At 28.7% G+C, this 19,278-nt stretch overlaps 1 protein-coding gene across 1 annotated transcript; it reads right to left on the bottom strand.

The window, feature by feature from the left end:
* Positions 1-2,425: 2,425 nt before the first annotated feature.
* Positions 2,426-10,324, bottom strand: LOC149056186 (uncharacterized). Its single transcript, XM_089227787.1, has 9 exons — positions 10,175-10,324; positions 5,529-5,755; positions 5,280-5,444; positions 4,974-5,126; positions 4,728-4,880; positions 3,741-3,932; positions 3,338-3,666; positions 3,091-3,250; positions 2,426-2,705 (listed from the first exon to the last, which is right to left on the bottom strand). Exons 1-8 carry the CDS (start codon positions 10,180-10,182, stop codon positions 3,248-3,250), a joined length of 1,230 nt encoding a protein of 409 aa, XP_089083913.1. The 5' UTR covers positions 10,183-10,324; the 3' UTR covers positions 2,426-2,705; positions 3,091-3,247.
* Between the last annotated feature and the right edge of the window lie 8,954 nt (positions 10,325-19,278).

The raw sequence follows: 19,278 nt of genomic DNA, 5'->3' as shown, positions 1-19,278 counted from the left end.
TTTAACCTCTCCTCCCCTACACCCCTTTTGAAAAATCACATTTCATAAAGAATACAGCACTATCTACGCGATAGTTATCTATTATATTTATGAAGAGGAAACAACTGTATAACAATTTATTAATAGTGAAAATTTGTTGTTAAATAAATCTTTATACATATTACATTCCAGTCATTCCACCTTAAGTAATGACATTGTCAGTGTCTTGGCTGAGCTGGGACACTCAGCCAAACACATACACAACGTCAAAAATAAAAATTAATGTCCTCTACCTTTATTTTTTGTGGATATTTTAACAAAAGACAATAACAAAGACATCTTCGACATCAAGTTTCTACTCAATACTAAGGTATTGATTGAGAAACCACACAAAAAAAGACGTGGCCCACCACAATGCCACAACTGTCAATCCTATGGACACACGCAAAATAACTGCTGCCACTAACCTAAATGCGTAAAATGTGGCGAAAACCATTATACGAAAGAGTGTTCCAAAGACCGATATAGTCCCGCCAAATGTGCACTTTGCACTAAGGAACATACTGCTAACTTTAAAGGATGCCCAGTTTACAAAGCTGCTTACAAAAAAACCGTCCACCCTGTCGAGGTCTCTGATTCCAACCCCTACCAAAATACCAAATCTTACGCTGAAGCTACCAAAAATTATCAAAATTCACACATGGAACTCAAAATCACCGACACTCTCTCAAGTTTTATATCAAATTTAAACTCACTAATTAGTCCCCTTATCTCCCTTCTTTCATCAGTCTTAAATGCACTTACAGCTAATAGCACTATTCCATAACCTTATCCACATTAAAATTAATTAATTAACATAATACCTTATCTCTATTCCTTTTCACATTGTATTACTTAAAAATATCTATACCTATTATATAATCAACCAACACAACATTATATCATGTAAAATTAAACAATTGTAAACTTGTAATACCATATAATATGCTGAAACATTTTAATATATTAAATAAAAAAAAATAAAAAAAAACATATTACATAGGATAATTTGCAGTTTTTATCAATCTAATTTTGATGTAGGCACCTATAGTACCTACAAATTACAATATACCTACACAGTACCGATGACAATAAACAATATAATAATATAGTAGGCCATTATTATTTATTTTTGTTAAGAAGGTCAGCCCTATGGCTGCTTGTATATTGAAAATCATCACATATTATTTAATCAAATACATTTTCTCCGCAAAAAAATAACAGTAGTAATTTAAAGTAGATAATATAAAAAAATGTACAATGTTTACATTGTGCGTTGTTGATTATTTTATTTTAATTTATTATTATTCATCATAATAATATAAACATTAGTAACCGGTTATTATGAAATCATGATTTGTATAAAATCTGCTTAATCCGATGCCCTGTAGGTTGTTTTACATTTCTTCTTTTTTCAAAACATTTCTACGAAACCGCATCTCTATTGGTACCTTATGTATATATAAATAAATGTAATATAATGGTTTATCCTTCACATATTATATCCATGGTCAAATCGTTACTTAATATTACCGTAATTTCGTTTCAGCTGACTGCTATACGCCCGAAGTAACAATCTGTACAAAAAGTGTATGTTCTAAAAACAATAAAAAGTTATCTATTGTTTTAAAATTACAAAAAAAAAAAAAACAATCAGTCTAATCAACGAATTAAACATCATGGAAAAACAACCTAGGTACCTATATCAATTTATGTATTCACTATTCAATATTTCGAATCATTTTACCACAATATCAAAAGTTATCTTAAATTATTTTACGCTAGTTACATTATTCACTGTAGAGTATAGATAAATCAATAATGAATGGCGATGCACAATTATTATAAAATGTAAACTACTACACTCTATACACGGTCGAGCTATTGCAAGCATTAATATTGAAACAAATATTATATAGGTACACTATTATAAAAATGTATAATGTAGTGTTTACTCATGTGCCCGAGTAGCATTTTGGGTGCACTGAATGTTTTTACCAATCAGTAATTCTATGGTTCAAGGCACGGTGAAAATCTGGTTCACTGCACTGTGTTTTTAGAAAAATGAATACCGAATTTTTACATGGGATGCACCGTCATTTAAGAGTGCAAATGTCGGTTTAAAACCAGTGTAATGGTGCAAATAAGTATCTAAATAATTGTGCATTTATAGTGAAATCGTCGGTGAAGTTACCGTGTTATTGTTAATTTTATAACTGTTAATTGTTCATGCTTTAGTCGGGTCAGTTACCGTTTTATAGTTAATTTAATAACCATTCATTTTCCGTGGTTTGGTTGGTTAAATTACGGTTTTATGGATCACTTTATAACCAATAAAAAAATTATACATTTTTAATAATACAAATAGACTTTTATTTATATATTAAAAATCAAACAAATGTCTCAATATAATTAACAATTCAATAAATATATATTGATAATAAAAAAAATCATAATAATTAATAATTCAACTAGTCTTTAGTTTGTAAAATAAAAATTCAACAAATTCTTCAATATAATAAAAACTTAAAAACAAATGTTAATTAACTTTCATATCTCAGAAATAATTAAAAAAATTTAGTCATCATTATTTGCGGTTACTTTAGGTGCATGTCTTAAATAATTATCCATCACTGATGTGAATTTTTTTTGGTCTATAGGTGTCTTTAGAAATCCGGACAAAGATTCTATAAAAAGTAATATCAATTTCAATTAGTTTATTTATTATTAAATATAATATTATAAGATAGTCATAGGCGTGTCCAGACCTTCTTTGCAGGACAGTTCTCTGCACAACGCAGTAGCATATCAGGGAGAACCGGTGAGGGGGAAACTGCCAACCCCCGCCAAAAAAAAAAAAATAAAATAAAAAATTCTGTTAGGGTTTGGGGATATGACTCATGAATCATCCACATATTGAAAACCAAAAATTTAATATTAAATTGATAAAAAAAGGTTTATATTATTATGCACTGAAATTTACAATGTAAGTTTGATCAAATTTTGCAGGCCATTCCTGTGCATGAAAGACATGACCTGTTGACACGACTATGATGGTAGTATAAAATTCACCATGTATAACAGAAAACAACTCCAAGTCTATAAATTTTCTTTTAGTTTTGCCCTTGAAACTAAAATTGCCCAAAATGTTATAATCAAAACATAATTTGACAGCTTCTCTTATGGCAGCACTGAGGTTTAATGTACCGACTTTCATGAGAATAAAACTTTACTGTAACAAACCATATATTTTTATAGATTTTGTGTTGTAGTAGTTAATACAATATTTAATAGAACAATCCTTGCTTGTCTGACTTACTAAGTTCTCTTTGTGTAATAAGCAATCTGTATTCTCCATTGATAAAAGTTCTTCAGCTGCTTCAAGAGCTGGTAACGACGTAACGGGCAAAATATTTATAAACACTGTAGGTATTTCTGGGATTGGAAGTGCCATTGCTCTAACCCTCGAATCTGCCTTCATTATGGCTTGGAGTTTACTGTCCATATTATCTAAGCCCTTGCACATTCTAGCGTTTGAATTTGTCAATAAAACCATTTGAAATGATAACTGCTTCAATGTGGATTTATAATATTTATTATTTTTTTCAATAATTGATATTAAATTTGAATGACAACCATCACCACAAACTATAAAATACAATTTTTTTAGTTCATAATATAAATATAAATTTATATATACATAAAAATATAAATGTACAAACCTTTTACTGCAACAGAGGGTTCATTTAAGGCATTCTCATCAGCTATTATATGATCAGCAGTATTGATAATCTCATTATTATTTTCAATTAAAAAATCAGTTTCTGTGGCCTCATTGATAAATTCAGTAAGTTTATCTACACTGTTTTCCAATATGACAGAATATTCTAAATTTATTGAGCTAATTGTTTCATCTATTGAAAAGTTGAAAGTAAAAATTTGTTTGTATAGTAATATTCCAGCAAGACTGGGCAAGTTAATGATTTTTTTTAACTCAATTAAGTTAATATGCATCAATAAGAAAAAGTTAAGTTAATACACATTTTTCTTTTTTTGTACAACGCTAATTTATAGACTATGTTTATAGTGTTTTTATTTTATACAGAATTTCCACATAGTATATTGTATTTCATTGTGGTTTTCATTTCTTAAAAATGAACAACAGTTACTTATGTAATATGTAATAAATTATTTTATTATATTTATTTTAACTAACTTACGCCCAACAGGGCAATTATAGAAAGAGTATAAAGATTATATATACAATGTTAAGTACTTATATAATAATTAACAGGAGTAAGTAGTTTAAAATGGACACAGGTAATAAAAATTAGATGTATAAATTAATATACATAATAATTATTATCAGAAAATAATGAATTAATATTATATTATTAATTATATAATTAATAAGTATAATTTTTTTTGCGTGCATTTTATGATAAAGTATTATACTATCACAAAATAATTTAAAAATATAAAATGTTTATCTTTAAACAATTCATGGTAAATATGTTTACATGAAAACGAAATATACTGAAGTAGTAAAATGTAAAAATTAAAAACAAAACTAAATAAATTAACTTAATTTGTTTCTTATAATACAAACTAATAAGTTAATTAAAAAATTTAAATCAAATTAACTTTTTAACTTGTTTATGCCCAGCCTTGCATTAAAGTCTCGATTAAAGTGATAGTATTATACATACTTGAACTATTTGAATTTATTGTTTTCATCAAATTGTCTTCATCATTTATAGAAATTCCATTGTCAATGAGTGTATGATCACCATCATGGCTTGTATGATAACTTGTACATGGAATATCACGTTGTTTATTAATAATTGTCAAATCTAAATCAGCTAAAATAAAAATAAATACCATTATACTAGGACTTAACATAATAGTCTAATAAAAAAATATAATTTTTGTTTGAGTATGAAAAATATATTTACTTGAGTTAGAAATTGGAAATATTGGTACTTTTGGCAACTCTAAAGTATGTACTTCAACATCTTTTAGTTTCTTTGGAGGTGAATCTTCTTCACTTTCTCCAAATGACTGCTCAGACCATAATTTACTGGTTTTTCTAGCTTGATTTTCTTTATCTAAAATAAATATTATTGTTTTACTCGAGTAATACATTTTAAACATTTATATAATACAATAATAATATAGTATAAAATATACCACTACTATTACTTTGCAATAGTCCAATGCAAAAATATAATTTTTGTTTGAGTATATAAAAATATATTTACTTGAGTTACAAATTGGAAATATTGGCACTTTTGGCAACTCTAAAATATGTTCTTCAACATCTTTTGATACACATTTTAGTTTTTTTGGAGGTGAATCTTCTTCACTTTCTCCAGATGACTGCTCAGACCATACTTTACTGGTTTTTCTAGCTTGACTTTCTTTATCTAAAATAAATATTATTGTTTTACTCGGGTAACACATTTTCAACATTTATATAATACAGTAATAATATAGTAAAATATACTCACAGAAAGGTCCAGCAACTTTTGTTACTTTGTGGGTAGTGCCATCATCAATATTATGATGCACCGTACATTGTTTAATCATTCGGCTTATTTGTGTCGAAGAAAGAAACTTGTCTTTCCCATCACTTTTTAAATATGGAAACCAACACAAATCATTCTTAACCATCCAAATATCTGGTACATGTTGAATTTCGTTAGTTTCCAAAAAAAGTACAACAGACCAAGATGATCTAAATAGTTAAAACAAATTAATAAATTAGCACAAGATGTAAATAGATATATTATTGAAAAATATAAGATAATCGAAACTGTCTATATAACTAAAATATTATTATTTTCATTTTAAAATTTTACACCTTTTATATACAATGAACACAAAATTATTTCACACTATTACTTATACTACTATATACTACTATGTATACTACTATACAGTCTACTGCATATGTATTAAAGGTAAAATTATTGAGGTTGCATTATTAACTGGTAAATGCATCATTTTTTCTTTGATGGAGTTTAGCATCCAAGACTGAAGATGACTTAGTTTTGATGCAGCATATATATTTAAGATTTGTGAAACACAAGGCTTAGTAAAAAAATTATCAAGTTTTTCAAATTTTCTCCCGATTAATAGAATATTTTCATCCAATTTTGAAGTAACAATATTTTCTATAATAACTATATCGCCATTAGTCATTTTAACACAATTATCTGATTTGTTAATTTTTAATATAAATTTGTCAGTTTTCCATCCTGTAAAATACGGTTGACATCCATCTATGGTACATGGTCTAATTAAAGATTTACAATGCACTTTGAGTGGCCCAGAATATAAATTTGGTTCTACTTTATTTGTGTAGAATATTCTATCTTCAGAATATCGTCGTATTAATTGTTGCAATGGTTTAGCGCCACTTCTAATTTTTTTTTTTAATGGTTGCATATAGCTCTCAAATTCAAATGCTGAAAAATTATCTAGAGAACCATACTTTTTCACATCATCTGCCAAATGTTGAATAATATGAACATTATGTGACATGTATGATTTACCATAAATTTTACCAAAAGATGAAACAAAATGATTTAAAAGTTCCTTTGCATAATCATTAAACTCATTTGAAATATTATTTGTCAAAAGTATCCTTATAGAAACACATAGTTCTAAAAAATGATCATATACTTCTTTGCTGATAATATCTTTAAAAATTACCATTCCCGTATATAATAGAATTTGCCTTAATTCTGTAGCCTTCCAACGACTAGCATCTCTTAATGGATGTAGTCGACTATTTTCATTGGGTGCTCTTTGGAATTCAACTGGTATATACTGACCTATTTCATTTAACTTTTTATCTAAAACTAATATTAAGCTATTAGGGAGAGCCAACTTGTGACGTTTAACTCCTCCATTCCAAAACATTAACAATTTTTTCATGATTCCAATACAAATGCAATGCATGTAATCAAATGGAATACAAAGGACGAGATCAAATTTAGGAATCTTAGTCAGTATAGTACGTCCTGAATGATAATTAGAATCGGAATATGATATGAAGGCATTATGTGTTCTTAGAGGTGAGTTTAAATGAGGAAAATATACACGATTATTATCATATTCGCCTAATGTTTGACATCTAACACAAGAATTTTTAGCTGTATGACCTTTTACATTTAATATAAATGATTTTGCAGGACTATCACAAGTTAAAGCTTCGAGTACTATTGCCACATGTTTATTGCCACATTTTACCCCAACACTGATGAGATGACTTAATTCGTTCACAAAATCCTCTAAGAACTCATTACAGTCTTCTGGTTTGGGTTTACCATAATAAGCACCAATAATAAAAATATTATGTTTTTTGAATGGTAAATTTGAAAAATATCCTAATATTGGCCACATCTGGCTAGGTGGATTTTTGGTGACTGGAAGTCCATCTATTCCTACCCTCAACAATAATATAGAAGGTACGTCTTGATTACATCTAGCTAAGTTTTCAATTTCTCTATAAATTCCAAAATGATGATAAACACCACCTTTAATAGATTTTATTACTGTTGTAGTAGTTGGTGTTTTTAATAAGGTTCGAGAGTCTTTAGGTAAATGTTTAAATTGAGAACATTTATTTAAACTAGTAAGTAAATCGTCCAAAGCTAAATGAGTTATGTTATGTCGTATGGCCCAACTTGCAATTATAAACTCTAATCCTGGATCTGATTTTGTGGTAGTATTATTATAGAAAATATCATCATTTTTATCAGAACATTCAGAACTACTACTAAGTTTTTCACAGGAATTATAATCGGTCATATCAGAACTTCCAGATCTGTTGCATTCTTCTTCGCTATATAATAAATTAGATATATTATTATCAGAATTTATTTGAGTGGGTGATATGTTTGCAAGTGAATTATGTTGTGTTGAACTGGATATTAAAAAATTTCCATCATCATCCTCACTACTTGACGGAAATAATGTTGCAATACAATGAGCAGCTTTTTTTCTCCGCCGATAACGGGTTGATTTAGACCTAATAAAATTTTAAAGGTTTCAAAAACTACTTATTGCTTAAAGCACCAAAATATTATAAAAGTTTTAGGTATTATAACACCTAACAAATACCTAACACAAATTTGAAACTAAATCTGCACTCACAGTAACTAGCATTTTATAATCTACATTAAACATGTTATATAACTATATAGGCAGCTAAAAAGCTTGAGTTAATTGTAATTTTAATCATATAATTTACAATTGAAATGTGTAAAACAATTATTTAGATCATTAGATCTATATTTAAAATTTATGTTTATTTTATTTAAACAATAATCAACTTTATAGAAGACCAGAACTTATTACCAGACAATTCACTTTTTATTAAACAAATCAAAAGTTTTTTCTACTAGCTGATATATCTTACCTATAGCTATATAATTATTAAATAGGCCATATAGGATAATAAGTTATGACTAAATTGTTTGCTATTAATTTTGTATGAAACAATAATAGTTATTAAAATATAAAAATTGTAGATATAACAAATATTTTTCATAGATAGTATAAGATTGTATACATTTTAGATTTAAATGAAATATTCAAGTAGGTAATAATCAGTTTACAATAAACAAGTCATATGGAGTATGTCTAGATGTATGTATAATATATAAATATTTTATGTTCATTGGTGTATACCTATATAGGTATATAGCATATATAGTTTTCTATTTCCCAATATCTCACTAAATTAATTTGAAATGGAGAACATAATTTTAAATTTACAAATTGTAAAATGTATTAAGAAATAAATACTATTGTATATTTATTATAATATTTATGGAAATTGAGTAAAATAATAAGTTACTTAAATAAAATTATCTAATTTTAAATTATAAGGATAAAGTAGGAATAACCTATTTCGTACTTATTAAATTTGATTTAATTTCTAATAATTATACATAAATACTTTTCTAAATAATTTAATTTAATTGTGTTAAGTAATTGCATATTATAATAGAATTGCATAAATTAAAAACTTATTATTTAAATATAAATAAGAAACAAACGATGATGTGCTTAAAATTATACATATATTGAAGTAGGTATATAGATAATAATTCTTTTTTAATTTCAGTTTGAATAGAAATTGAATGATTTTTCAAATTATATAATTTTACATAACTTTTCATATCTAACAAACTTAATTATAATTTTTAGGTTATTATAAAAGAGTCTAACCCTTAAATCAAACCTAAATCCATAGTAAATTATTATTATTGCACCTATACCAATTCATTGGCAGGTAAATATCAAGTTCAATATTTAAATAATACATCATATATGAATTGTCTTACTTTAAATATGTAGTTTACTATATATAATAGAATATAATTACCTATACCGGCTATACCCATTTATTATGTTTAAATTAAAATATAGTGTATGGCATATGTAAACTTTCATTACACATGTGATGTATACATGTATAAGTATAGGTACAGATATAATGTTGAGTTTCTAAATAATTAGGTATTTAACTTAAGTATACACAACTAGCAATAATATAGTACCTATAAACTATATAGACTATATATATGATATATTGATATAACATAGTATATTTATACTATAATAGCGATCAAAAGTTTATAATTATTGTAATAAGTATAGGTACTGATATTCATAATATAAGTAAGGTATATAGTAACTAATTAGGTGTGTATAATGAAATTATTGACACGGTGTGAATATTTTAATAAAACTTATTATAGCCTATAGATTCTAATCACTTAGCTAACCCTCAAGAAGATCAGCATTTCAAATATTAACCTTGGACTATTGGCTATTAACCAAATAATATAATATAATCTGTGGCATGTAACGTAAGATCAGTGTTGCTCAGGGAACACCTTAAAATATGTTTTGGTGAGTTTTGATAGAAAGAAAATTGGACAAATTATCGACAGGTATTATATAGACCTAATAATATTTTGAGGGATATAAGTCACCTACAATTACTTTAGCAACAACAATTTTTTTTTTAATACACACCAATGAATACAATATATAATAAGTACTTATAATCATAGAGTTTGTCTGCACTAATGTAATATTATACTTATTATAATATAGTAAAATAAAAAATACTTACGATGACATGATTGTGCGTTGTTCCTTGTGCCTTTTTCAATGTTCAACAGTCGCAAACTCGCAAATCGAAAATATAATATAAATTGTAGTTAATTTGTAACTGCAGTGCACGTGCACTTAATAGTTAATACGTAAATAATACAATAGACAATAGTACATAATTATTGTTTGATAATAAAAAGAAAAAACAATTTTTTCGTAGATATTTGTGAAATGATATTTGATAATAAATACCATCATTGACCAGATAAGACCTAATGAATAAGAATAATATTAACAAAACTATTTATAGTTTACCGCGTTTTTTTTTTTGTCCACGACCGACAGCCGGTGGCGCCGTGGCGGTTAACTACCAGTTACCACACGGCTTGTTACAACCAAACTCCGCGGTATATTATATATACGAGCACAATAAATAATAATATATAATATTCAAAAAACTGTTCCAAACGGCTATTAAACATATTAGCTGAACCATTTAATCGAAACGGTGTGTTTGCACGGTCTCAGTACCGCGTTCAGTGTCGGATAAACTGACCATCAACCAAACAATTATTATCATCAATGTTCGGTTAAAATTTGTACCGAATCCCTTATACGTAACCGTTACAGTGTTAGAATGGTGTCTAAACATTTATTCTGAACCGTTCAATTTCCGTCAGTAGGTTTGCACTTTCTCAGCACCATTTACTGTCAGATACACCGACAATGAACCATACAATTTTTTTTACAAAATATTCAGTTAACATATGTACCAAAAAACGTATCATAAACCGTAATGGTTCTTCAGCATGGTTCCTAAACTGAGTATGCACTGTTTAAAATGCACAGTTCTCTAGAACCGACACTGAACATTGAAATTGCTACTCGGGTGTTGTCTCTGTCTTACAAACGTATAGCTCTAACCAGCAATTTTTAATAATTAAATGAAAAAACTTATGTTCTCAAACTAATAACTTAAAGTGTACTTATGTTATCAAAAAAATAACGACGCTATTGCACAGATAATATTCTCCCCTATACGTTGTGGAATTTTGGTAATTCTACTATAAATACAAAGGGAGTAAAGTTGTCCCGCGCTAAACAGATTTTGCCATGTTAAACGTTTGTAAGACGGAGACACACATGCGGGTGTGACGTCCTCTTAAGTATAAAATATTAATGTAATATGTAGAACAATAATAATATTATATGATATACTATAATGTATTAAAAATTTCAAATAGACAAATTATATCGTCGTTATTAATAAAATTAGTTATTAATTTTAATATGAATTCAGAATAAGGATAAAACGGAAGGAGATAAACGACTTATTATCTATAAATATCATATAGATACTAAATTAATTTTTAGTTTATAGACAATTATAGTGTTACCAGTAGCTTATTTGATGTGTATTATACAATAATGCGGATTGACTGTCATAGACCACGGTATTTAGCTGAAGTTATAATTTTATAAATAAATATTAATACATTACATGGGTCATATCACTACACGTGCCGAAGTGATGTCGCTGTATGGTTCCTTTATCAAAATGTACATGTCATATATCACTAGGTAATTTGTCCCTTATGCTTATTGTACCACCAATACATTAATTGGATTATAAAAAAAAATATTAATGCCATATATATTATTATTCACATTTGATTTTCAGTATATTTTTTTATGTATAACATCATAGTATTCTTATGGTGTATGACACAAAATAAAAACCATATTTTAACCGTGACTCGCTATTGAGTCATGTTTCTAGTAAAATAACAATACACAAATTCTCAGCATGGTATTCGAATAATCGATTATATTTGAGTACAGTCGAGTGTAGCAAATATCCATTCATCATCACAAACCGCTCACCAACACTATTCGATTATATTCTATAATTGGTTATAAAAACAATGTTAATATACTATATAAAACCTCATTAACGGTTAGAGATCGCGGTTAGTTTAAACGCCACATAGAAACTATTTGTATTTTGTGCAAAGGTTATAAGAAATTTAAGTTTTATTAAGCGCAACTGTGCCGAAGTGATAAGTTATAATTATGGTCTTCTACAGTCACGTGGTGACACTTGTTGATGGCCACTTCATCTCAAATTTTTCATGTTTTTCAATTTTCTGATGCAAGTATTTTCGAACGGACTTCAAAAATATTCTAGATAGTTTAAGGTGGTATTAAGCTACATTTTTGAAGGAAAAAAATGTTTGATTTTATTACTTTATACTTTATTTAGTTTTAATTAGTTTTCAAAGTGTAAAATACGTTTCTTATAACATTATAATGTAAAAGGAGCATGTTTAGACCGTTCAAGCAGGCTTCATCTTTCATATGTTCTGCGTAAAATGTAATAATACAAAAACAATTGAAAATTGATAATATTTTTTTGCACTATGGACAGTTATACATACTGTATAACTTATACAGTGTCTAAAAGTCCTGTATTTTGCATTTATGCGCTGTGTCATGAAGTTTGCGTCCCTGATTTAGAAATCTTTGACAAATACCTAGGCTTGATTGACTAAATTGATGAAATCCAAACAAATTTCATTAGCCTTTAAATTCAATTTGCTCGGAATACCTATAGCCGAATTCGATAATTAGTGTAGAATATCCGACTAGATACTTAAAAGGCGGGATTAAATTGATTGTTTATTTTTATATAAGCTATCAAATGGAATTGTTAACTGTACTGAGCAACTGAGCTCTTGAGTTTATTGTTGGCGTTAGAGCCCCATCCCATTTCAATATGCTAGACACAATACCCTATTTTATATTGCGCCAGTAATTTTGTTTTTTATATAATATCATCAGTCAAATTGTATATTGCAATAACAAATATATGGTTTTGATTTTTCCTTAAATTTCAAAAATTATTACTGATTTTAGATTCTGGGCGTCGCAAATGAATAAATTAGTTTATTAATAAATTATTTCTATATTTTATTTTCAAACCATGTTATATATATATATGTGTACTCTACTCTCTGCCTTCGTGTTATAATCAATAAAATGATTAAATAAATATAGGTATGGATGAACCGAATTGTGTGATACGTAGGTAATTTATAGATCACATATTATTATTTATGGTACTTTTCTGTTATCCCTACTACCGCGACTCTCAATTCTGTTATTTCGACTACTATAATAGTACTATCCAGATAGTTCCGTATTTTAATACATAATACACATCGTGAATTGCCATTTATGTAATAATGTATATATAACGTTTATTATTAGCATTCACATAAATTATCACAGTAGTGGAGAGTTATAGAATAAAACCACGATTTAAGATAGTACTAACTTAAATCGTGTATTAAACATAAAATCGTCAATATTATCACAAAACGTCAAATTACAAATTCTAAAATTATCACAGCAGTAGAAAGTTATTATAATATAAAACAAAAAGTCGTCAAAATTATCAATAAAACGTCAAGCGGTAGTCGCGGAATCGAGCGGTAGTAGGGATAACAGAAAAGTACCTTATTTATTTCGGTTAAACAAATGCTGTTATAATTTATTGAAACAAAGCCCCTTAATTGATTTAAAACTCTACAGTTTCGTAGGAGATGTTTTAAAAATATGTTATGCTCGTGAATAAACGATTTTAAAAAAGATCACATCATAACTTACACTGTTTATTTTTAACATTGTGCACAATGCGCAAAGACTCATCACGGCCACTGGTTCGCGGTGGTCTATTGCAGCAGACGACAGACATGCGTCGAGAACACGGACGGGATGCTCTTGCTGCCGTACACGAGCAATAAGTTTACGATTTGTGCTGTCGTCCTGTTGTGTACCCTGTTTCTCTAAATTGGCCGACCTGTGATGGGCCGTGCCATTCCGCCAGGCACAGCAATTATTGAAAATTATTACGCGGTGTTCTTCGAAGCCATTTCCGGCGGTAGCGGCGTCTGGTCCAGACGGTCATCATCGACAAAACATAAACACGGGTGTTCGTGGGTGTTTACGCTGATCGGCGCGGTCACCGACTACAGGAACGTCGCCCAACTCGGCCCTGAACCCGCTGCAGCAGGACGAGTACGTCTTCGACGTGTTTATAGGACGTTGAAGACTGACCGTTTTCCGCAGCACACAACCGTGTATTTTCACAATTCGCGTGTATACGTAGCCTGAAACGCGGATCGCCATCGCAGCCTCCGAACTGCTATTCGGGGCCAGGGGCGTAATTAAGGGGGGGATGAGGGGGATATATCCCTCCCAGAGCCTATATAATGTGTATATTTATATATTAATTTGAAGCTTATGGAATTATATGTTTTATCGTGCTGACATCACGACGAAATATATTAAACATAATTAATATCAGGAAATCTATAAATTATTATTTAATTTAAAAGTAAATTTTAATTCTAATATATTCAAAATTTACATTTTGAAGAAATTATTATAATATTGTATAGGTACTAAATTGTGTAGAATTTTAAAGCACATTTATTAACACATTTTGTGTACATATATATTATGTGGAAAAAAATGTTTATCCCCCCCCCTAAGACAAATTCCTAATTACGCCACTGTTCGGGGCCATCCGTATATTTGACGTGTGGATAGGTTTTAGGAGCTTAGCTGGGGCAGACATCAATGGCAGAATAGGTTTGTGTGCTTCACATATTAATTTATGTTGTTTCAATCCAACCTTTCAGTTTAATTTATGTTTATATTTCTGATCAATGAAACCAGTATATTGGACAAGGAGCCACAAAGGTACATAATTTAATATATAGTTTTATATTAAATAGTGTAAGAACGCAAAAATCTTAAATCAGGTAACAGAAACAATACACACATGAGCGTATTGTACATACCTAATCCAATGCGAAAATGATTATAAATAATAATCAATAAATTCAGCAAAGATTTTCGTTAACGAAAAAACGTATAATCTGTTAAAGCAAATGCATAATACCTTAACGAGCATAACAAACATCATAAAATTGCAATACGTAATATAGCTGTTGAAGTATATAATTATGAAAAATTAGATATCTAATGGTATATATGGTATACAATATAAATTATAAATCATTAGGAAATTCACTCATATTAAAATTATGTATATGTAGGTATTTATTGTATTTTTGAAATTATTGAGGCGATATATATACGTTCTACACCTCTGCAGTATAATATATTATAATAATATAATTTTATATTTATGATTTACTAGCTGATCCTGCTTGGTGCAGCGTTTCCTGTAACAAATTAAATGTCTGTGGATTTACCATTCTTAAACTTCGTTAAATGTAAACTAAATAGATTTTCTAAAAATTATTTGGGTTATTTTCATAAATTATAAAAATTATAAATAAAGATCTCAAAATATTTTCATTGTCTAAAACCAGTGGGAAATGGCCATCTTATATAAGTCGTCAACATTAAATGTATCGATCGTTTTTTCTCTACTTTGTTTTTTACTGAGGATTAGGTGTGAGGTGTCGCAATAATGAGGGAACCCGGGAAAGTACAATTCCCACAAATACGCCATTTAATAGGACATGGTCGTTTCACACCGTCTTAACCCGCATAATATAAATTATAATATAGTTTACAGTGGGCCATCCAGTGGCGCCGAAGTCCTAAAAATCTAGTAGGGCGAAAAATATTTCAAGAGGCCCAACATCTTAATATCGGAAAAAATGTCATACCGTGGAGAGGAAAATGGTCGATATGAAGCAGCCCTATCTTAAATTTTCAAAGGCCATGGCCGGACCTTAACATAGGATTCGGCGCCACTGGGGCCATCGGCCAACTAAGGTAGTTACTCACCGAAAACATTATTTCGCTGTAACGTTATGCTTATGACCAGGGCTGTGAATTGAATGCACTTAAAACTATTAAATATGCATGCATATATGTACTAAAATCTGACAAAATATGCTCTAAAAATTCTTAAAATATGCAAATAAAACTACAAAAATAAAACTTTTATTTTTATTTTTTTCATTAGGATAATTTTTTTTATTAATTTTAGTTTAAATATTAGTATTTTTACTTCTTGGTATGAGTATATGAGTATATGATCTTAAATAGTCTTGGTCTTCGTCGAGTTGATATCAGTAAATTAATTTAATCTCGACTTCAATAGTACAATATAGTCAATTATATTACACGTTAAGTACCGAGTAAAAATAGAATAATTTCGATAAAACTATAAAAGTTATAGTTCATACTATAAGATTGACCGAAAAAATGTAAATATTACGAAAAAAAGCATTTAAACAAAAACATGCATTTATATGCCCTAACCCATGAAAAATGCAAAATAAAATTTGGTATTTGAACTACAAATAAGTCAAAACAAATTTTGGCCGAATCCATTTTTTTATATAGTGTAGCGAAAAAAACATGCAAATGCATTAAATTCACAGCCCTGCTTATGACTTATATAATACTGCGCCAGACGCTCAGCAGAAAATATATTACTCGTAGCTTATTATAGATTCTCTAAAATGTATTACATTATGGTGGCAAGTTGCAACAATTAATCAATATTCAATTTGATTACATATAAATATATTAGCACTGTAGAGGATCGACATACTCTACAGGATCACAGTTATAGCTTTTATATGAATGGGTTGGAAACAGATTGAGATTTACGTTGTAAAAACGTTTATTCTTTATATTCGAAGAAAACAGTTATAGTGAAGATCGTATCAATGATACAAGGCATTGCTTATTGTTTAGTTTTAAAATATTGTTAATATAAAAAAATTAATTTAGACTTTGGCAAGCTAGCGTCAATGTAAAGCATTCATTCTCTACACAAAGGAAAACGGTTATGACGAAGATCGTATCAATTTACAAGACAGTAATATTTTGCTTTAGAAAGTGATTGATGACATATGTAAAATTTAATTTAAACTTTGGCAAAGAAAACCAAAATTTCGATAGAGCACTTTGATAAACAAACAAAAATGAATGCTATCTCTGTACCTATTGCAACAAATTCATGTTTCGTACGTTTGGTATTTGAACTTTAGCAAATATGAAACACTCTACATCAGGGGCGTAATTTGAGATGTTAGAGGATATGCATAAGCCGTGTATTCCCACGTCGCCGAAACCCAATTTTCCGACACCCCAGTTCGCCGACTCTCAATTAGCCGACATCCTAGTTCGCCGACAATTTATTTACATGTTCCCAAAGCCAATAGATACATTATTTAATTATTATAAATAAAATAAAAGTAAATAAAAAGTAATTATAAATATTATTCATGTATAAAATAAATATGGTCAGTAGATATGTTATATATATATAAGTAAATATAAATAAAGCCCTTATCATTTTTTCAATATAGTTATCCTAAAGTTCGCTGTAAAGACGGCCGGATTGAACTAAATTCACCAATCTATACTACATGTGGATTTTATATTTTTATGTGTGGAAAAACATTTAAACATTGAACTTATATCGATAATATACCATAATAATATTATCGCTATCTTATCCGTTTTCGATAAAATCATTGTCAACTGTCGACGAATCGGGAAAATTAATACTTAATTAATAATTTGTCGGCAAACTAGACTGTCGCGGAAAGGGAATATTTTAAAACTGGTATATTTGTCGGCAAACTGAGTTGTCGGCGAATTGGGGTTCGGCAAAGTGGGTATGAACCGCATAAGCATACATACCTAAAATTGATCAAGGTTGCAGTTTGAATGACTTAAATTTTTCTGCACCTTGTAAAAATAACTTTTTTTAATTGTATTTTTATTGGGCATTATGGCCATGTACTATTAAGGTATTAATGTACTTATTATTCAAATGAAATATATTATGTGTGACTAAAGATTTCAGTATTTTTTTTTTGCATACAATGTTTTTAAGTATAAAGGTGTCTATGAATATTAAAATTAAAAAAGTAAGTAATTAACTAGTAAGTAAAATCTAAAAATCATAAATAAAAAGTACCAATTTAGTATTATTATAGATATACAATATTCATAATTCATAAACATAAGAAATAATACATATACCTATTAGGTTATTAGATGGAAAATATAATGATTTTAATTTATGAGCATAGTGAGAAAACAATTTTATGTTATAAATTTAGTACAAAATTCATGGACTGTTGAAAATTATTTTTGCCTGCCTAGTTTTACCATGTACGTTTCAAAAAGTTTTATGACACCCCACACCCCCCTCTCTTTCATAACTAAAAGGCTTGCAGCATAGAGACTTAAACTTATATTTATTACTCTACATCTGAGGTGTTTATAATTGTATCTATTATATATTTATTGTTTCTAACACCGTATAATATTTATCATATTATCATTTTTCATTGAATATTTAATTACATTTTAGTATTTACAACTGATCAACTGATTTGACCATAACATTGTTGTCCATAATTCATAAATCAAATTTACATTAATAAACCAGAAGAAATTCTTATTGAATTATTAAATAAAACATAAACATATGAAGATTTTTGTAGTTATGTTTGCCAATGAATTTTTTATGCTTATGCAGTTTTTTAATGTACTAAAAATATAATTGAATGAAGGTTGTAGGTAATGGTTTTAGTAGTGAAGATCTCTCAACTTCCAAAACACAGATTATGTTTAATACTACGTAGTATATCATCAAATCCTTGTCCCTCATACGAAACTTTATTGTATCTTCACCACTGTTTTATAAATAATAATACTTAATAAAGATAATAATTGTACAAAAACAAATTCTCTCCGAATACGAGTGGTGGCGGGAAGAAGATAACGCGAAAATGTCACGACGTGGTGATGCCGCCGTTCGCAGTGGACGCGTCACACAGCCACACAGGAGATAAGTCAAATATTGGCGCTACGGGAATAGACTACGATGGACGAATACAATAATATGGAATATAATGTCTGATATACCGATATTGTATACAAATATTACGCAATCGTTGTTTTATACGTCGAGCCCGGACTGGCACGACATTATTATTATTAGGTATTTCTCAATAACATTATTATACTATTATACAAATGTATCGCTTTTTGTGGCTATCGTGGCGGAGGCACGTATCACGCAGATACGCGCGCCCGACTGTTTCCGTC

This window comes from Diuraphis noxia, unplaced genomic scaffold, assembly GCF_037042655.1.
Source record: "Diuraphis noxia isolate RWA-SAM2 unplaced genomic scaffold, SU_Dnox_SAM2 contig0004, whole genome shotgun sequence".
Taxonomy (NCBI): domain Eukaryota; kingdom Metazoa; phylum Arthropoda; class Insecta; order Hemiptera; family Aphididae; genus Diuraphis; species Diuraphis noxia.
The sequence above is the reverse complement of the archived record's forward strand: the minus strand, read 5'-3'. Positions and strand labels throughout refer to the sequence as shown.

Coding starts and splice junctions, on each gene's coding strand:
- LOC149056186 (XM_089227787.1), bottom strand. Junction 5,127..5,279: donor ATTTCCAATTTGTAACTCAA/GTAAATATATTT, acceptor TATTTATTTTAG/ATAAAGAAAATCAAGCTAGA. Junction 3,667..3,740: donor ACCCTCTGTTGCAGTAAAAG/GTTTGTACATTT, acceptor TGTATTTTATAG/TTTGTGGTGATGGTTGTCAT.